The sequence below is a fragment of the Rosa chinensis genome, chromosome 4 (assembly GCF_002994745.2).
Source record: "Rosa chinensis cultivar Old Blush chromosome 4, RchiOBHm-V2, whole genome shotgun sequence".
Taxonomy (NCBI): Eukaryota; Viridiplantae; Streptophyta; class Magnoliopsida; order Rosales; family Rosaceae; genus Rosa; species Rosa chinensis.
In genome coordinates this window covers 55862818-55885108 of record NC_037091.1, presented here as the reverse complement: position 1 = coordinate 55885108, position 22291 = coordinate 55862818, and the positions used below count along the sequence as shown (strand labels likewise).

The 22291-nt window shown below is 36.9% G+C and overlaps 1 protein-coding gene across 1 annotated transcript; it reads left to right on the top strand.

Moving 5' to 3' along the window:
- The first annotated feature begins 966 nt into the window (after positions 1 to 966).
- LOC121052872 lies at positions 967 to 22000 on the top strand. Its single transcript, XM_040518803.1, has 8 exons — positions 967 to 1121; positions 2225 to 2289; positions 9154 to 9284; positions 18047 to 18572; positions 18693 to 20388; positions 20788 to 21047; positions 21167 to 21288; positions 21374 to 22000. The coding sequence occupies exons 1-8, from the start codon at positions 967 to 969 to the stop codon at positions 21998 to 22000; spliced, it is 3582 nt and encodes a 1193-aa protein (XP_040374737.1).
- Positions 22001 to 22291: the final 291 nt, after the last annotated feature.

The window sequence follows — 22291 nt, the reverse complement described above, 5'->3', positions numbered from 1 at the left end:
CCAACTCAAAATCCACTCTAACAAACGAAGTGTAAGGTTACGGAGTCCTTATCCAATCTAATTTGATTTCAATGCAATCCTATTTTGTGTAGCCAAATGTGGCCTATGGGTATAGCGTTTAGATCCAAATCTCATATGGGCACCCATATCCCCTTTCTTCACAAAATTACAGAGGGAGGAAAGAGAAGCTTGGTTTAAAATCGGTTTGTTTAGCTCATTAACAATGAGAAATTCCCTTTTGTTCATCACTATCTTTGTTGAGAATATATACATCTCCCATGAGAAAAATGAGACATGCCTATGAGTTTATAAGGGTTTGGGCCCCTCCATCCATTGTCAATTGGTTTTGAATGTGGACACCAGATTACTTTATCATAGTATCAGAGCGGATTATCCACATGTGCATGCCTCACGGCCACACGGGCTCCATGTCACCCAAAGTTGTCCACGTGTATGGCTTGAAAATTTGCCACACGTGCGGTTTTGAATGTGAATCCCAGATTACTTTGTCAATCTTCACTCAAACCAGAATTTTTTTAATGCAAAACCCAATAAAAATTTCAATTTTTTATTCTTTTCCATCATCATGCAAACCCAGAAAACCCCACTGCGTAGAGATCCCAGATTGATTCCAAAATGGCTTCCAAAACGCTACCATTTATATGAAGCCCATATTGATTCCATCTAATTCGAAGGACAGAGAGGGTACATCCCAGACCACCAACGCCCCTCATTGGCTGCTTCCTCCTCCGCCGCCCCAGCCAGTGCCTTCCGACATTTCAGACCACCTGCTTCTTCTTCACCCCGCGCTCGACCGAGACCCACAACTATCACCTCCTTGTTTAATTCGGTCATCCTCGTCACCTCCGTCGGAGACTAAATTCGTGAAGATGCTGTAGCTGAATCTGGTGGTCGGAGGGCCTACTCGTCTCTAAATTTCAGCAAGAAGGTACGAGTGGAAAAGAGATGGTGAATATGAGGAGATTGGGATTAGATGAAAAAGAGATGGTGAAGATGGAATTTGATAGGATTAGGAGGAGGAGGAGGAGTTTGAAATTTACTGAATTTTGGGGCGAGTGGAAAAGAGATGGTGAAGATGAGGAGATTGGGAGCCAACTCGGGTGTTTGAAGCAATGACTAAAATATCAAGATTGAGGAAATATCGAACTTCTGAAAAATGAAAATAAAATATCGATATCAATAGAAATTTGACATAAACTATGAAAATTTAGGGAAAAACATAAAAATTATAAATACAACTTTAGAAGATGTTTATTTGATCAATTATCTACTCTATTTAATATATATATATATATATATATATTAAACAAATATTATTATATAATACATTAGTATAATTTAAATTGAATTAGTATACATTGAATCATAGACATTTATTGAAATTTAATTAAATGAATATTTATAATTTTGATATTTTACTAATTTTCTAACATAACATTAATAGTGTATTCAGATAGAAAGTATTTAAAATAATAAATGTTTTACAATAAAACAAATTATTGAAAAATAGAAGGATAATAAAACTGAGATTTATGAACAGCCTTATATAAATAAAAAGGAATGCAACAACTACCAAATCTACTTCCAGCAGGGATGGGTAGGTTGTTTGTGGTTTCATTGCACAAGCAAGGTTCGAGCCTCCATCAAGTTGGTTTGACCTTCTTTTTCTATTATTTTGAATCCAAATTGGTAAATTGGGCTATTGGGCCATGAGAAATTGATGAAATTTCAGGAATATCGCCCAAATTTCCCAAATATTCCAAAATATCGCGATATTTCGATAATTTCGCGAAATTATCATGGTATGTAAGGATAATATCGTCCACACGAAAAAAAGAAAATTTCTCCGAAATATCGGGGAAAAAAATCAATTTTTCCGTCCTTGGTTTGAAGGCGAGATTGAAAGAGTTTGAGAAGCTTGAATATCTGGGTCAGTTTAAGAACAGTGAGTTTGTGGAGAAAGTCAAGTCTAGCTTCTTGTTTCCTTCAAATCCTTGTAGCAATTGAATTTTCCATAATTGTTGTACGATTTGGGGCAAGAATCTTCCGTCTTTCCCACCCTTGGATTTTATCTCTGTCCATATTTTTTTCTTTTACCTATCTGGATTGAGCAAGGTTCTAACATTGATCAAGCTCTTGTCTCGTGGGTCTTCTAATATCAAATTGGGAAGTGTATTTTGAAGTGTATGATTATTCACTTCAGGTATGATTATTCTGTTAGTTCTTACTTCAAATTGGCAACCTCCGTAACGGAACTAACAACTTCAGGTATGATTATTCGGTTGAGGTCAGAACCTCGGGTAACTTTATGATATTTTTGAAACTTGAGGTATGGAAATTTAGAATGGAGAAAAGGTCAGGTACTGTACGAGCTATTTTCCCATCACTATTTTGATGTGAAGAACGAAATACAGAGAAAGGAATAGAGAGGTAGATAACACGATAGAGCAATCCAAAGGTAAATGATGGGAGATCAAGTTGTGAGGAGGAGAGAGAGCAGAGAAAGAGACCGAGAAGTCAAATTTCCAGTGTTCTAAAACTTAGCCGCCTAGGCGGCCCCTAGGCGCTGGGCGGCAGCTCTCCGACTCGAGTAGTGGTAAATTGGTGGGTTAGGCGGGATAGAGTTAGGCGGCCGCCGAAGAGGCCTAGGCGGGCGCCTGGGCGGTTAGGGGTTAGGCGGCCTGTTGACTAATCTGGAGCGGTGGTGAACCAAACGAATTTGGCCCCAGATGAGGTGGTCGACGGATGCAACCGACGATGACGTAGATCTCGGTCATGATCCCTAAGGTCCTTGGAAAGGAAAAACAGACAAGACACTTGAAGAGGAACCAGTCGTTCCAACTGGGTTCTCGTCTCCAAATTTGCCGATGTAATCTGTTGGGTCTATGTTGAATAGGGAGGTTAGAGCAATACTTACAGTAAAATTGAGTGTGAGAGAGTTGTGATAGTGGAAACTAGGCGAGTCCATGAGTTCTTGAGCAATGGTTCAGAGCCATGACGGCGGAGATAACAAAGGAGAGAGGACTGTAACATACTGAGAGTCCGAGAGTGATTTGAAAGAAATCATGTTTCTTTGATATCCTATAATATTAAGATTCAAAGTTCATCTCTTGGTGGCCATCAGGTTATGTGTTCGAATGTCATTGCAATCTGGGAATAATACTCTTATAGAATATTCTCCATTATTCTTATTTATTATTTATTAACAATAATTCTATATATCTGTATATTATATTATATATATATATATATATATTATATATATACACACACACACATTTATATTTTTATAGGTTATAAAAATAAATTAAACATTAAATAAATAAAACCGCCTAGGCATCTGGGCGCTAGTCCCCTGGCCACCCCCCGACTAGTGCCTAACGATTTTTCGAACCTTGCAAATTTCTAAATTGTTCATCCACTGAATTTTGCAACACACTTTAGCCCACTCTTCACTTGGGCTAACTCTAAGGGCGTAATAAAGATCTTTTTGAGAAAACGAATAGAGCTAAAATTATTTTACCACCCTAAACTTTACACTTAAAAATCAATTGTGCCCCCAAGCTTTTAACTTGATTGCATGTGCCCTTGTACTCTCCAATTTGATCAATTATGGCCAATCCTTCACTAATCTATCAATTTATTCATATATTATTGTCCACTCAAACTAGTTTTTAGCCTTTAATCATGCAAGAAACACACTATTTATATGATCAAGGCTAAAATTTGACCATGCATATATTGTCACTAATTTATGAAGAAATTAAGGAATTAGTTTACTAATGATTATGAGTGATCATATTGGAGAGTACAAGGGCACAAGCGATCATATTAGAAGTTTGGGGGCATAGCTGATTTTAAGTGTAAAGTTCAGGGTGGTAAAATGATTTTAGCTCAAACGAATAATATATGTGTGTGTACGTGTGCGCATGAGTTTATGTGTAACCTTGCACTTTACTATTTTATAAAGTTGTTTTCATTGTCATTAGGTGATCCAAAATTTTGTGGTGATTGAATAAATAGATTCAGTGCAATGAATGTCATTTTTTTAAAAGTGAAAACTGACACTGTTGATCTATTGCCGTTTCATATTAGTTGTTATTTTGTAGTCCGGACCGATAGAATCACCCATCTATGCGGAGCAATTTGTGTTGTGATCTATTAGTTTTGGGTTCAAATATTCCACCCTACACGGAAAAGGCAAAAACAAAAAATAAGTGAAATTTTTGAAGGGCAATTGTGGCAGGTAACACATTGCTTGGATTATTTTGAAGCCCAATTTGTCATTTCTTTTGCTCTTATATGTGTCATATACATTAGGAGAAAAATTAGGTAGAGCAAGCATGCCATGTAATACATTCTTTCGGAGCCTCTCCACATGGCAGCTTGAAAATGGGACAAGACTCGGACCCCACAAATTGCGTGTGTGATAGATTTGCTAGAGTTCTATATTTGTTGCTGGGATTTGCTGTTGTGATTTGCTACTGGTGTTATGTTTCTACATCTAGTATCAGAGCTAGTATATCAGAGCAAGGGTAGCAATCAATGGCGAACCAAGGGAATGAATTTCCTCAATGCCCAATTGGTAAATTTGATGGACAAGGAAATTCTCAGCATTGGAGATCACAGATAGGGCTCTTCTTCAAAATCATAGAGTACAGAGAGGTGGTGATCAATGGATTTACAAATCTAGGAGATCAAGCAAATCTCACACAAAACCAAAGAGAAGAATTGATTTGAAATAATAGGAAGAAATATAGGAAAGCCCTGATGTATATTTATGGAGCAATTCTTGATTCTGAAGTCTATGAGAAGATAGCACATGTTACCGCATCAAAAGGGGCATGTTTAATCAATAGCTATATGGGGTCAATCAAATGAAAGTCAACGGGGAGGTTATTAGAGAGCTCTAGATTGTGGAGAAAATCCTTTGAACCTTGACAGAGTGGTTTGAAGGAGAGATCATAACCATTGAGGAGTCACAAGACCTTAAAGTTATGACGGTGGATGATTTAATGATTTTCTTGTAGGCCTATGAACAAAGGCTGAATGAGAAGTTAAAGATGGTAATTGAAGAAGCCCTGCAAGCTTAACTAGGCTTCAAAAAGGAGAAAAATTGGTCGTTCTGCGGTTAGTCAAGCTCAACTCAGAATAATCAAAATTCAAGTTAGAAAAGAGGTTCACAGGCAAATTTGGAGCAAGCAAAGGAAGAGGAAAAGGCTTTCATTGGAGTTGAGGATAATATAGGTCAAATCTTGCACCCTGTACCTAGTGGTGCAGCCAGAATTTGATCTCAAGTGGGGCACTCGGATAATTTAAAAAAAAAACATTTGAAACATAGACTATAAACCAAACTTTTAATAAACATTAAAATATTAGATCTCAAGTGGGGCACTCAGATGAATTAAAAAAAAACATTTGAAACATAGACTATATACCAAACTTTTAATAAACATTAAAATATTAGAATAAGATTCCAGTAAAATCATTTGTTTTAAATTACAAATTTTATTGATCAAATATTTTTAAATTTTAGAAAACTTTTCATGATGGGATATAAATTATATTTGACTTTTAAAAGTAAAAGGAAGTATAGTGTTACAAACAATAAAAAGTGTGAAATAATAAACACAAATGTTCCAGACCAAAAAAAAAGAAAGAAAGAAAAAAAAACTCAAAACAGTCAATGTTGACAACAGGATTCGAACATGGGACCAGCCATATAAAATAATTAAGTCTAACCGCTGCGCCATATAGGGTAACGTTACTACAAGGAAACTCTTAGCAAGTTATAGGGTTGTTAAGTACTGAAATTAAATAAAAAATCCAGTGGGGCACGGGACCCAATGGGCCCCAATGTGGCTCTGCCCTTCCTGCACCTAGAATTACACATTTGCTGGTCATTTAGACAATAAACATTAAAATATTTACTTTTTAGGGGTTTCAAAAGTCGATTTTTTCTTCGGCTAAGTTTTTTAGGAAACTTCATTCACAAAAATTGTAGAACACGTTAAACCGAGTCCGTGGACATACAACATGCAAGAATCAGGTTCGTATGAAAAAGTTACAGTCTGAAAAGTCAAAGTTACAATTCCAAAAACTTCCTATAAATAGCAAGTGTAAAGGAAAACTTTCCATTTCGGGAAGTTTCCATTTTCAATTGAAAAACCCTAATTTCACTTTCTCTCCAGCGCGACCCACCTGAATATAAACCCTATGGGTTTTGCCACCGTCCCACCACCGCAATTCGCAATCTGCTAGACATATTACATTTGGAGCGTCTCCTCACACCGGCCATGTTTCTTGCATTGGTTTCCTCCGATCACCGTCAACAGAAGCAAATCAAAGAAAAAACACTACGGCAGACTCGTATTGTTGACCTAGTTCGATCACTATTTCCAGATAACCTCTAGCAACGCCACTACCTAGGTTTTGAAGCTCTCATCTCGCTGGTTATCCCTATACCTACCAATTAGTTCAAATCGAACAAAGTTCAGAGAATCGAAGGCTTGAAGATCACTAGTGTCGATAATTTTCAGGCCGTTTTCTAGCCAATCCACTTCGAGTTAAGCTGAGCTCTAGGTATCAAAAACCTTCCCCTTGTTGGGATGAATTAATTTGTGTATAGGTTGTGTTCCAATTTGTAGGTTGAGGTGGAGGCACATGGGGCCCAGTCGCAGTTTGTGGCATCGTATGGGGGTGCGTCCGGCCACTTCAGACAGTCTGTTTTGGTCTGTTAGGTAGAAGATAGCGTTACAAACATGTAGATATAAATTTTGGATTGATTGGTGTACGTTTTGAAAATGATCGGAATTTCCAAAGTTTTGAGATTTCGGGGTGTTATTCGTGATGATCCAACTGTTGGTTCGACCCCATTTTTCAATAGGTTGACATAGTTATCGGATCAATGTAACCGATGAAATTTGAGCTCATTCCGACATGATTTCAAGCTTTTGACGAATTATTGTTTTAGGGTTCTGATTTTATTATCAATTATTGAAAACAATTATTCATAATATCAATTTTTTCAAGAAGACGTGTAGATCGAGCTCGAGGAGAAATTTGTCGGACAACCATCATAGCCATAATTCTATGAGTGGACATTTATTTTTAATTAAATATGCATGCAGTATTATCTTCTGAATATTAGTTTATCGTATTGATTTATATTGATAATAAATGAAATATGATATTCGAGTTTTGATTTATTGAGATTTCATGAGTTATGTTTTCGAGGCATTATTGTGATTTATGAAGGGGTGGTTCTAGTTGGACCCCCAAATTTGCTATTTGGACCTCTTATACGTAGTACACCTCTAATTTACTTTTTAGAATACTTAAAAGCTAAGTAGACCTCCTTATTTTTACCAAAACAACCTTGAACATAAGATACAACAATATGCTACTCTACTTTTTATCTATATCTTCAACATGAGAAGAATCAAAATCACATGATATTGCTCTCTTATGAGTAGGTCTCTCCTCCACCAAAAATAATTAGAGGTTCTCGATCTTGATATGTTGCTAGAATCCTTTTGAATTTGCTAAAAGAAGGAATTTCAAGGATTTTGGGTTGGAAGATCGAGTAATAACTATATCATAATACTCAATTAATTTAGTTTAAGGAAATTCCAAATCAGATTGTTTTGAATTTATTTTTGTATTAAATGATGGGCCATGTATAAAAATTATTGTTTTTACTTAATTATTTTAGGTAAATTTTAAAATATAAAATAAAAAATAAATTTAATTGAATGTTATCTTTAGGGAGGTAATTTAAGAAGAGTATTTTTTTCAAGTTTTCTCTCTTTGTCCTCATTTGTTTTTTCATATGACTTGACAAAATATATTAATAATTGAAAAAAGTTGGAGGTCCAAATATTAAATTTGGAGGTCCAACTAGAATCACTCTTTATGAAGCTGATGAAGTTGGTATTATTTTCCATAGTCTTTATTATTTTATCGAGTTAATTGAATTTCGAGGTATAAGATTTTCTTTCGAAAAGTTGTTGAATTATTGAGATTTTTTTGATGATTTTTATCAAGTAATTTGAGTATCGAGTTATTGAGAATTTTCCTTTTCAAAAAATGGAGATTTGAATATTATGAGTTGATGAGTTAATTATGAAATGAGGAATTAATGGTTTGGATTATGGATTGAGAGGTAAATTATGAAATATGATTATGATCGCGCACGCATGCATTACCCGGTCGGCAGTACCCTCCAAACAATATTCAAGTCGGCAGTAACCCTCCATAATATATATTCAGGTCGGTAGTACCCTCCAAAGCGTCATCTGATTAGCAGTACTCTCTAGATGACATGAGATAATTAGTCGCAAGTGCACTCTAACTATTGCCTCATAGTATTCCGGTCAACAGTACATTCTGATGCATCATCTGGCCAGCAGTACTTTCCGATGCATCATCTAGTTGGCAATACCCTCCAAATGAGATGGTTAGTCAACAGTACCCTCTATCCATCGCCTCCTTATATTCCAGTAGTCAATACTCTCCGATGCATCTCCTAGTCGGCAGTACCCTCTAGGTGCCATAAGATGACTGGTCGACAATTCCCTCTAGTCATCGCTTATTTTATTAAGAGTTGATTTTGAAATGGAGTTTGAGATATCAACATAATTTTAGATTTCTAAGATATTAAAGTATTTTAAATGAATTGATTTATAGTACATTTTGAGATTTCAATATAGAAGATGATTCAGAGTATTTTCATAAAATTTGAAATAGTTAAAAGTGTTCTTCTTGAACTTGTACAACATGTTTTGGTTTTTATATGTAAGTAAAACGAAAAAGAATTACATTTATTTTATTTATGTTGAAATCATTTATTTTTCGCCCACTCACTCTAATAGTTTTTAAATGCTTTTCCCTGGGCTTTTCTGTTTTTCGTGCTCAGTCTACATATTAGTTGAGAAAGCGTGCATAGGCATCAAGGCATAGTGTCCACCATCTTTATCTTTATTATTGGTTACCCATTTAATCTACTCATACCTTATTTCAGTATTGCATCTAGATTGCTCTGATTACCAACCATTGTGTATTTGTAAATTTGAGAAGTTCTAATACTACATATTCATTTTATCTGATTGTGGAGTTGGTTGTGGTATACAGATAGTGATTGGGCAGGAGATGAAAAGGCAAAGAGCACCTCTGGTTATGTTTTTGATATTGGTTCTGGAGTTATATATTGGTCATCAAAGAAGCAGCAAGTGGTAGCTCTTTCATCAACTGAAGCAGACGAAGTATGTTTCAGCAATTAGGTGTGCTACTCATACAATTTGGTTGCGTCGAATTCTTGGTAATTTGCACCAAGAATAGAAGATTCCCACAACAATCTTTTGTGATAACAAATCTGCAATCTCATTGTCAAAGAACCCAGTCCTCCATGAGAGGACAAGCATCACTATATTCAAGATTTGGTGAAGAAAAAAGAAATTGCAGTTCACTTTTGTTCATCTGGAGCTTAAGTAGCTGATATATTCACAAAGCCTTTTAAAGTATTTGCTTTCTTAAAGCTAAAGGAGATGATGGGATGATAAAGTTTGAAGATCTTGGCTTGGTTTAAGGGAGGCTGTTGATAAAATTGGTCATGCTAAGTGTCTTCAGTTTCAGCCTTCCAGTCAGATAGTTTGCTTGGGAGAGTCAAACAATCAAACCCACTAGAAGAAAAGAAAGAAAAAACACCATGAAATCCATGCAGCTAAAGGCTATAGCTAACCATTATGCCAGAAAATGCAAAATGTATCTACAGGTTATAGTTCTGATTGCCTCAAGCAAAAGATGCTAGAAAATTGGCAAAGACCCTGACTCTCATATCTAATGTGAAGCTAATTTTGTTACAGAAACTAGGTCTCAAGTTGATCATGTCCCTTAGGCAGAATTCCTTACCCATAACCTACTCCTCCTGCATCTCAATTTGATCAACAAGAGGGAGATTGCCCTAGTGGCTTTTGTCTGTAGTTATTTGTATCGTATTTTCCTGGATTAAATTCAATTTACTCTCCTGAACTTTGGGGTTAAAATCAGTTTGGTCCCTCTTTTTTAGAATTAATCTGGGCTGTCCTTGATCTCTCAAATTGCATCACCCGAGTCCAAAATTTGAATTTGGCTCGAAACATAACGTATCGGTTGTGTAGGCACAAGCTTCTCTAACTTCTCTCTATCTTCCCAAACCCAATCAAAGCCCTAATTTCTCAATTTCGTCCAATTCGGAGCTAGAGGCTGACGGGCTAGAGCGGCCACCTCCGGCCGACTCACCCTCACCAAAGCTTTTGTCTCGTCCTCCCCGATGTCCCTATGGTACGGGTTTGTCCAATTGTTGATCGAGGAGAGAGAATCGAAGCCTGAAGCTTCAAGGTTTTGCGGCGAAGTTTCGATGCGTTTTCTAGTGACTCCTGTGATCATCGGCAATGCATGAGGTACAAAAATCGATCTCTTCTTTACTCTTTACACGATAGTATACATGGTTTTTGATTTTTCTTAAGTTATGAACGAATTGGTTTTTAGTTGCTTTTGGTGCCGATGGAGTTCACTGTGCACGGCAGGGTTTTCTTGGACTTTTCCAACAACTATTCAGGAGGCTAGATTTTAGACTTGTATTTGATGTTTTGGAGCATGACTACATGCCTGGTTGGGTTCAAATCATTCAGTTTGCTGAAATGAGGAATTCCGGTATGTTTTGCCTCCGTCGGAAGAGAACGAGGGGAGTATCCCTTGGTTTTGTGAATTCAAGGTATACTATGAATCTTGAATTATGAATTGAATACCTGTGATGCCCCAGAAATTCGTATTTATTTTCCGAGGATTTTCCGGAATTAATTTTTTTAACTATTGGACGGTTTCGTGGCTCGTGGATGGAGCGGAAGTGTTTCGGGCGAATAATTAATTGAAGAATATGGTTTTAGGGGGGTTGCCAAAGGTTGACTTTTTATTCGTTGGGATTCTCCGAAAACTTCCTTCACGAAAGTTGTAGAACGCGTCGATACGAGTTCGTGGACGTGTGGAACGCGAGAATCGGAGTTTGTTTGAGAAAGTTATGGCTAGCGGAAGAAGTTTCCGTTTTAGTATAAATAGAGAAAAAAATCAGAATTCTTTCATAATTCTATATTTCCATTTCCGGAAATATTTCCTTCTCTCTTCTCTCTCTCGTCTGCACCTTCTGAGTCGAAGTTTTTCAACTGACCCGACCCGAACCCGGCCGACCCGACCCGGATTTTCCGGCCAACTGCGGTGGTCTCTGGCCGTGAAACTTGGTCAGCAGGTTCGCCTCTTCCGTCTGGTCATCCCTGTGGTGCCCTCTATCGCCGATTCTCTTCCACGGCGGCGCTGCAAGGCGGTGCAGCCTAGTGTTTTCGGACCCAGCCGGAAAACTCAACTCCGGCGACTTCATGGCTTCAGGCTTCCTTAGTTGAGTTCAGAACAAGCTCGCTGATCGATCCATGGTGTTTGTTTGGATCGATTCACGTGAAACTTCGATCAACTCGGATTGGATTACTGTTCACGACTTGTGAGGTAGTTTTCGACCCTTTATGCTTGTTTTCTGACTTCGAGCTAGTTATGAGGATTCACAAGCATGCTTAGATGAAGAACTTTAATGTTAGGAGTTTTGTGAAATATTGAGTTTTGGCCGGCGGCGGTGCGCCTCCGTCTGTGGCGGCGTTCCGACTGTGTTCCGGCCAGTTAAGGAACTGTTTTTGGTATTATATATGTTCTACTTGTTGATACGAGCGTTTTGATATATAATATGCAAATTTTGGAGTTCGTATGGAATTGTTATGATTTTTGCAGTTTCATACCGATCGATTTATTCTATCCGTGAGGATTTGAGCGTCCGATCGACTTGTGGTTTGGTCACATCGATCGTGGACGTATTCCAGAGACTTTGGAAGGTCTCGGATGTGGTTTTGCCTCGATTGGCGCCACTTTGGGGATTTTAGTTCAAAACAAGGGTTTCGGACTTAAATCAAATGTGAATCGTTACTGATTTTGATCATTGGTGATTAGGTGCTTCTAAAGGTGAATTGGACGAGTTGTTGGTGATAGTGTTAGTTCGGTTCTGTATAGAAGACGCAGCGGGAGTTTCGAGGTGAGTAATCTCACGAAGTTCATTCACGAACGGGAATACCTTATTGTTTTGAGAGTTATTAGTGGTATTTTTGAGTAGATGACTATGTGTGTGTATATATATATATTATGGGATGTATATATATACATACATATTCATGTATTAGTAGATATATATTTGCGTGAAATATATATGTTTTGGTGGTTTGTGGATTTATGAAAACAATATGCATGAAATGATGCTTTTTATTGTTTTGGAGTGTGGCTTTTGGAAAACAAATGATTTGTGGAAATGATTGATTTCGATTTGTTTTCAAAAGCATTGAGATTTGAGAAAAGTGTTGAGATTTGGGTATGAAAACAATAGGCATGAATTGATGCTTTTTATTGTTTTGTGTTATGGCTTTTTCGGAAAACAATGATTATGGAAATGTTGATTTCGATTGTTTTCAAAAGCATTGCGATTTGTGTAACATTTTGGGTCCAGTGCGACTCCTTTAATATTTTGCTCCAAGGGACATTGCGGCCCGAGGATCGAAGGTCTGAGACCTTGGGCAGAATATCAGGTGACCACGTCTTTGGCCGGACGAGTGGTTACGTTTTTCAGTTAGAGCTCTAATCAGTCTGCCATATAGGTAATTCATGGGGTAACGGGAATTGGTTATTTACAACTCATGACATTACGTATTTTTAGGGAACAAGGTGTGAGTTGCTTCCTTATTAATGGTTTTTAAGGGGACAAGGTGTGAGTTGTTTTCCTTATTAACGTTTTGATAGAAATCAAGGTGTGAGTTGCTTTCTATGGTACGATTATGGTACATTTGATAGGAAACAAGGTGTGAGTTGTTTTCTATGTTTTACTGATAGAAATCAAGGTGTGAGTTGCTTTCTATGGTACGCTTATGGTACAACTGATAGAATTCAAGGTGTGAGTTGTTTTCTATGTTTTATTGATAGAATTCAAGTGTGGGTTGTTTTCTATGTTTCGTTTTAACAGGGAACAAGGTGTGAGTTGCTTTCTTTTATTTCGATTTGAAAGGAAATTAAAGTGTGAGTTGTTCTCCTTATTTCATGTTTTAAGGAATCAAAGCGTGAGTTGTTTTCCTTGTTTGGCGTGAGTTGTGCATGTGTGTTTTGAGTTACTCATACGGGCTTGCAAAAGCTTACCGGGTTTGTTGTGTGACAACCCGGTACACTATTCAAACGGTGTAGGGGTTAATCCTGCAGGTTAGGGTAATCAAGGTTGAGGCAGTGAGCTAGCAGCTTTACGGTAGGAAACCATCTTCGTGACTTTACCATTATTTGGACTTCCGTTGTAGTGAGCTCTGAGGAGCATTTACGTTTTATCTTGTTGTTGACAATTTAATTCGTAAGCTTGTGTAATATATAACTCTATGGAGCGAGTGTATATTAACTTTGAGGGTTCAGGGCATCAATATCTGTGTAAGTTAAAGGGAAAAAGATTCCAGGTATTTTATATTGATGACTGGACGTTCATGCATATATAATTATGGGGTTATATATATCGATTTTCATGTGTGTAAAATCAGGGGCGTGACAATACCTCCCTGACAGGACACCTAATGCTTTCTCGATCTGCTCCACCTCATCCAATGGCTAGTTCTGATTATTGATTTGGGTTAGGACTGAAGGAGGCAGCTGGCGTGCTGGAGCTTCTCGGCGATGGAGGCTTTCATATGAAATGAGAGAGAGAGAGAGAGAGAGAGAGAGAGAGAGTAGAGAAAAAACAAAAACAAAAATAAAAATTAGAAATTAGAATAAATTAGAAATGTCCATTTTGCCCTTATTAGGTGTTAGAAGTCTGAAAAGTGGGCCCCTAAACCCTATGTATGTCGGCTCTAACTCAGCACATGACGTCATGTTTCGAGCCAAAGTCAAATTTTGGACTCGGGTGATGCTATTTGAGAGATCAGGGACCGCCTAGATTAATTCTTAAAAAGATTGACCAAACTGATTTTAATCCTAAAGTTCAGGGGAGCAAACTGAATTTTTTCCTATTTCCTTTCATCGAGAAACGACAGGAAAAGGATAAAAATAGTATGGGAAAAAAATGCAAACAGTACCTGACCTTTGGCCCATTAGTAACTTTAGTACCTGACAAAAAAAAATATCACTTTGGTACCTGAGGTTCGGACCTCGACCCAACTTTAGTACCTGGAGCCGTTAACTCAGTAACGGCGTCTGACAGGTGGCATATATTGAGGGTAATTTCGTCCTTTCATATTTAATTCATTATTTTATATATATTTATATATTTTACCTCTCTCTCTCTCTCTCTCTCTCTCTCTCTCTCCTCAACCATTATCAACGACCACCCACCACCACCATCATAACCCTCATTCCTCTCGCCGACACTTCTGCCCCACCACCTCCTCCACAAAAACCAAAACCCTAGAAGAAATCGTCACCCTAAACCAAAAAAAGCAAAGAAAAAAAAATTCTTCCAGCAGCCCCGCGCCTCCTCCTCTCCAGTCCCACCCAACTTGCAGCAGCCCAACCGAGAAGCCCCACAGCCGGCCAAACGGGCACACCAAGCCGAGCGCTGCCCAGCCTCGCCCAGTCAGTCGCTGCCCAGCCTAGCCCAGCGCATCGCCTAGCCGCCCCCCCTTCTGCACTCACATCACCCTCCGCGCTACTGCCCCCGCATCAGCAGTCCCGCGTCCCACCTGTAAATTGGGGAGGAGGATGGATGGTTGCTGGTGTTTCAGAGCAACTGGGTTCTGGTGAAATTGGTGAGTTAGGGGAAGAGGAAGAAGTTCATGAAATTGATGTGGAGATTGAAACAACGAGGCAGAGCATCGTTTGAAATTGATTTTGAGGGAACGGCGGGGAATTGGGGTTGGGGCTTTGGATGTAAAGATTTGGGTTTTGGAGATTGAAGAGGAGAGAGCGAAGATTGTGGAGTTTTGGATTGGGAAAAAACTCTCTCATCTAATCCACTCTCTCTCTCTCTCTCTCTCATCTGATCGGGATTTTCCATTTCTATTTGGAAGATTGGGATTTTCCATGTGATGATTATAGGCTAGAGTCTCTTGTTCCAAAAATCTGGGAATTCTTCTCTACATTGACACTAGCTCTGTTTTATTTGGCCGAACGAGGACGAAGAGAAAGAAGAAGAAGAAGAAGAAGAAGAAGAAGAAGAAGAAGAAGAAGAAGAAGAAGAAGAAGAAGAAGAGAGAGAGAGAGAGAGAGAGAGAGAGAGAGAGAGAGAGAGAGAGAGAGAGAGAGAGAGAGAGAGAGAGAGAGAGAGAGAGAGAGAGATGCTTAAAGAAAAAAAAATTAATTAAGATATAAAAAGATGAAAATACCCTTTAAAATATGACAGCTGGTAGTCTCCATAACGGAGTTAAGTAGAGTTAACGGTCCAGGTACTAATGTTGGGTCGGGGTTCGAACTTGAGGTACCAAAGTGATATTTTTTTTTGTCAGGTACTAAAGTTACTAATGGGCCAAAGGTCAGATACTGTTTGCATTTTTTCCCAAATAGTATATACATATACTCTTTTGCAAATTTGACAATTGGTGGGTGTGGGAGTCGGACTATTTCTACTCTTTTGCTAACACTCATGAATGTAACAGATCATAAAATTCTTGGTCAGAATGAAATGTACAAGACTTGGATTTCTTTGCAACTCAACAGAAAGGTACATATTTACAAAAATTGCATGTTCAGGCTATGTGCAAGAATATAATCTATTCCAGTTCTTGGTTATTGTTCTATCTACCATACAATTGCAGGAATCTACATGATTGAATGTTACAAACCCACCCGCATGTAAGAAGAAAATATAATGAAGGCACATGCTTCCCCTCAACTCATCACAATATATTGTAGTATTGTATCAGGTCGAAGATCATCCATATTTTCAATAGTGACAATTAACTCCAAGAACAAAGCTTTTAGTGAGCACAAGAGGTGGCCTTGGGTCCTCAGTTTTTGGTGGATCCTTTCCATCGAACACCTCTCTTCGTTATTGTTGGGTCCGAGAGGTCTTCTTCTTTGCTCCAACAGTCACTCAAACATCTCTCTTCTTTATTAAAAGCTATACTAAGGGCTGGATGGAAATCACTAGCCATAAATGTAATTTTTCCAGGTAACACAACTCACTTAGCTTTCATTCTTTGCTACAAGTACTCTTTATAGTTTATCAATTTATGGGCGTTGCTTTGTCTGAAACTTAATTAATTTACATTCTAAGTTCAATGTTTTATTATCTCTAAACAGTTTAATTATCCCGAATGAGTGTGTATGATGACTTTCTGAAAGTTCGAATAACACATTACTAGCAAAATCTCTAGTGGCCACCCATTTTGGATACACTTTTCTAAGTGTATCATTTAAGTAAAGCAAATGACACCCTTTTATACTTTTAGTATTCTTTGTTTTATGGGTACCGATAACAGTGACAAAATAAAAAATATATTCAATAAAATAAGTTAATACATTTATTAAAGACAAAAATCCGTATTCATTGCTAAATAAAATATTAAATTAATATATTATATTAAATATTCGGATAAGTATCTGATATAGATACGGTTAAGAGTGTGAAGTAATAATATCTAATTATTTATTGTATTTAATTTATTCAAATTTACAAATTAATCATCTTTCCTTATTGCAAAAAGTATCTGTGTCATTATTTTCTTGTGTTTTTAAATTTAAAATGTTATTAGAGTTTTTGTATAATTAGTTAATGGGCATAATTGCAAAATAAACTATGCATATCTGTATCCATTAAATTGTCATACGTTTAATAAAAATTGATGGTTGTTTAAATATAATTATTAACCAGATTTACTTTGCCAGCATAATTATGAGTTTTAGTTTGCCGTATATCTATTATTTCTAATATATTAGGTGTAGATTGAGAATAAGTTTTCAAAAAAAAAAAAAGTTTTAATTGAAGTGGGTAAAAGTCAAAATACAAATAAGATCCCAAATTCTTCTCTAACATACAGATAATCGTATTTAATTTTTATTAGCCACGTTCCTTGTTTTCGTATCCAATATGGTAACTAATAGCTACAATTTCAATTTCCATATCCAATGCTAATTGTGCACCTTTTCCTGTAGCCAATGTTAGTTACGCATTGAGTTTCCAAATCCAATTCTAATTGTACATTGGTGCACTTCCATATTCAATCGTATTGCAAAAAATATATGTTTCATTATTTTCTTATGTTTTTAGATTTAATATGTTATTAGAGTTTTAGTATTATAAGTTAATGGGCATAATTGCAAAATAAATTATGCAATCTGTATCCATTAAATTGTCATACGTTTAGCAAAAATTGGTGGTATTTCAAGTATAATTATTAACCAGGTTTAATTCGCCGACATAATTATCCATTTTAATTTGCCGCATATCTATTATTTCTAATATATTAGGTGCAGATTGAGAATGAGTTTCAAAAAAAAAAAAAAAAGAGTTTCAATTGAATTGACTTACAAATAAGATTCCAAATTTTTCTCTAACATACCGATAATCATATTTAGTTTTTATTAGCCACGTTCCTTGTTTTTGTATCCAATATGGTAACCAATAGCTACTATTTCAGTTTCCATATCCAATGCAAATTGTGCACCCTTTTCCATATCCAATGTAAATTATGCATTCACTTTCCAAATCCAATTCTAATTGTGCATTGTGCACTTCCATATTCAACAACTGTGCACGTTGTGCACATCCAATGCAAACCACTGAGGTGCTATAAATTGCGGTTCAGGAAACAAAATTTAATCAAACAAACTTTCAGTTAAAAAAGAGATAGCATCAATCATCAAAAGGTATTAATTTTTATTCCAATTATTATTAATATTTGTTTATCGATCCTTTTTAAGTATCAGTTATGACTTTAGAAATCAATTTTTATTTTCACCAAAAACTAAATACTCGTTCCTTTTTTTTTCTATGCAGCTTGATAACAAATCTTTGATCAACGATATGGACAAGGAATGGATATTTTTAGATAAGCACACTGATGAATATAATGCTGGATTAGATGCATTCCTCAATTATGCCTTAGAGCATGCTTCTTTTGAAGGTACAATCAAGTGTCCGTGTAAAAGGTGTCATAATGGCTACAATAGACTACCTGCTATTGTTGAGCAACATCTTAGGGTGGATGGCATCGGCATGGATCCTAAATATGTTAACATCCCCTGGACCGAGCATGGTGAGCATTTACCAGCTGTAGTTGATCATAATATGGCAGGGCCTTCATCATATCAACCAGATTTTAATTTGCCGGGACCGTCGTCACATCAACCAGATTCTGATGTGCAAGATATGTTGCACGATGCATTTGGCATGTATGAAGGTGAAGATGATTTACAAGAACCATCAGATCCTACTGAAGGTCCATCCTTGCCTAACGACCCTACCCCTGATGCACAAAGATTTTACCAGCTTTTAGAAAAATCTGACACTGAATTATACCCTGGTGCAGGAAAAAAGATGTTCGATTTTTTGATAAAGCTATATCAAATAAAAGCATTGAACAGTTGGAGTGATGTATCATTCACATAGTTGCTTGAATTGTTAAAGGCTTATTTGCCCCCAGGGGAAACTCTTCCTGCTTCCTTCTATTTAACAAAAAAGTTCATCAAAAGTCTTGGGTTGACATACCAGAAAATCGATGCGTGTCCTAATGATTGCATGTTATATTGGAAGGAATATGCTTCAAACACAGTTTGTCATGTATGTGGTACTAGTCGGTACAAAGAGAACACCTCCCCCATAAAGAAGGTACCAGCCAAAGTTTTGCGTTACTTTCCATTAGGGCCAAGACTTCAAAGGTTGCACATGTCTCGCCACACCTCTGAATTTATGGTTTGGCATTCTAAAAAGAGACCACGAGATGGGGTTCTACGTCATCCAGCCGATTCTCTTGCTTGGAAAGAATTAGACAAAATTGACAATAATTTTGGCTCTGATGGTCGAAATGTCCGTTTGGGTCTAGCCAGTGACGGATTCAACCCTTTCGGTATGATGAGCTTGTCCCACAGTACTTGGCCTGTTATCGTTACTGTCTATAATCTCCCTCCTTGGTTATACATGAAAAAGTCATACATGATGCTATCGTTGCTCATCCCAGGCCCTAAAAGTCCCGGAAATGACATAGATGTGTATCTACAGCCTTTGATAGATGAATTGAAAATGCTATGGGCAGAAGGGGTTCCTACATATGACGCGTTTAAAAAAAAGGTTTTTCATATGAGAGCTGCATTATTGTGGACTATAAATGACTTCCTTGCATATGCCATGTTGTCTGGGTATAGCACAAAGGGATCTAAGGCTTGCCCAACTTGTGGTGAAGAGACTGATTCTTTTAGGTTGCATCATGGTAAGAAAGAAATCTACATGGGACATCGAAAGTGGCTACCAGATAACCATATTTTTCACACATGGTATAATAACTTCAATGGATCAACTGAGCATCATAAACCGCCTAAACCAATGACAGGTTTAGATTGTTTGAGAGCGTTAAGTACATTGAGCTTTCAATTTGGAAAGGGAAAGGAAACAAGTTCTGATCGTAAAAGGAAACGAGTTCAGAATAATGATAGCACAAAATATACAGGACCGTGGAGGAAGCAGAGTATTTTTTTTCAACTACCTTATTGGAAGGACTTATTATTGCGTCATAATATAGATGTCATGCATGTTGAGAAGAATGTTACAGAGAGTGTCATTGGGACTTTGCTAGGAATTGATGGAAAAAATAAAGATAGCTTAAAGGCACGCCTTGACATGGTCTTAATGGGTGTTAAGCGTTCGCTCCATCCTGAGGCACGCGGTAACCGAACATGGCTGCTCTCAGCAAAATACACTTTATCCAATGATGAGAAGACACTAATGTGCAAAGTACTTGATTCGGTTCGGGTGTCTGATGGATTTTCATCGAACATTCGTAGATGTGTAAGAGTTGATGAAAGAAAATTGATTGGTCTTAAAAGTCATGATTGTCACATAATCATGCAGTATCTACTTCCAGTGGCCATCCGTCGTTCACTAAAACCAGACATAACCAAGGTGCTATTGGAACTCAGCGCATTTTTCAGACAAGTATGTACCAAAGTTGGTACTGTGGACCATTTTCGTGATCTATCAAATCGGATTGCTGAAACACTTTGCAAATTAGAGATGATAATGCCACCATCTTTTTTTGACGTCATGGTACACCTTCTAATACACTTGGCAAACGAGGCAGCAATTGCAGGACCTGTGCAATTTCGATGGATGTACCCAATCGAAAGGTATGTCAAATAATTTTTTTTTTTTTTTAGATAGCTATTTTTTTTGAAACATTTATACGGTTTATATTTCTGATTTATATATGAAAAAAGAAAACTAGCTGTCGACATATATTATAGTTATATAGATATATTGACAACTTGATATATATGCGTATATGCACTGTTTACCGGCTCCATTCAATTTAATTCATAGTTACTTTACTTACTTATTTTGTTTTAATTACTAACGCTTGTGAATATGTATATATATATATATATATATATATATATATAACTAACCCTATATATATCATATATATTTTGTTTATGATCGAGCTACAATTAATTTCATCATAAGGAGTGAATGATATATATCATAGCTAACAATTAACTTTTTTTTTCTTTTTTCTTTTGAGCCAGATACTTACATGACTTAAAAAAGTATGTACGCAATAGGAGTAGGCCTAAGGCAAGCATTGCAGAGGGTTATATAATTGAAGAATGTCTATCATTTTGCACAATGTATCTGTCAGATGGAGTTGAGTCAAAAAGAGCAAGGATTGGTCGTAATGCTGATGACCCTGGGATTGTTCCTCGTAAAGGATTACCATTATTTGTCGGAATGGGATGGTCCATCGAACCAAGACACGAGTTTACACTAACTGACCTTGAGTGGGAACGTGCACATACACGTGTTGATAAATTGCCCTCAAATTAAGCAACATCTAGAGTAAGTTATTTAATATTGTTCATTCTTTTGCTACCATTGATTAAACATAATTCATGTATCACTAACTAGTCATTGTTGACATTGTTAGCGACCATGTGGCAAACACACAGCGGACTAAGAATAGACGCACAACTTTGATGGAGGGTGAAAGACAAGCAAATAATACATTTTCGACATACTTTCAGGAATTGGTAAGATTTTTTTCCATTTAAAGCATATCTTTTTATAACACTTGTGTCATATATATAAGTGAAGCATCATATTTTAATGATACAGATTGAGAGAAGAGTACAACGAAAAGAAGTTGTCGACCCAGACATTAGAGCCTTGCCTATAGGACCACATAAAAAGGCAAGGCGATTCAACAAGTACATCATGAACGGGTTTCGCTTTTTTGTTAAATGTATCGATGCCCAATCAAATACTCAAAACTGCAGTGTGTTTGTTAAAGCTGGGGTGAGTAGCTATGCTACTGCGGGAGATCGCAGACCAAGGGATGGTGTAAAAGATTACTATGGTGTACAAACAGACATCATTGAGCTAGATTATCACCATGGTCGAAAAGTCTTATTATTCGATTGTGATTGGGCAGATAATAGAGTTCGCAATAGAGCCGTCAAAATGGACGAGTATGGCTTCATTTTTGTAAATTTTGATCATCTACTTCCTAAACCTGACACTCTCATTCTTGCGTCACAATCAGTGCAATTTTTCTATGTTCAAGACCCAACTGAACCGAATTGGCACACAGTGATCCGAACCCAACCCAGAGATTTATTTGATATGGGCACAGACATAGAACTAGAGCCCTATGATGCCCAAAATTTGATTGTAGAGATTAACGATGACGGAATAGCAAGAACAGACATGGACGGTGTTCTAGTGAATGATGTCATAGAATGAAATTGAAATAGTTTTTTTTTTTAACAATTTTTTTTTCTGGTAATTATTTTGTTGCAACTTTGGTACTGTTTTTGTTTTTCAATATATTAACAATTTTTGTTTTTTAATATATTTACACTATGGCACTTTTATCTATTTGTCATAATATCTTTCCTTTTATTAACGCTTGATGACAAAGTACTCTTTTATGTGGTCACTGTGGTGCCCTAATTATATACATCTACTGCTTAAAGAGAAAGAAACAAAAGAAAAAAAGAAAAAAACAAAAGAAGCTCAGGCCTGCTATTTACG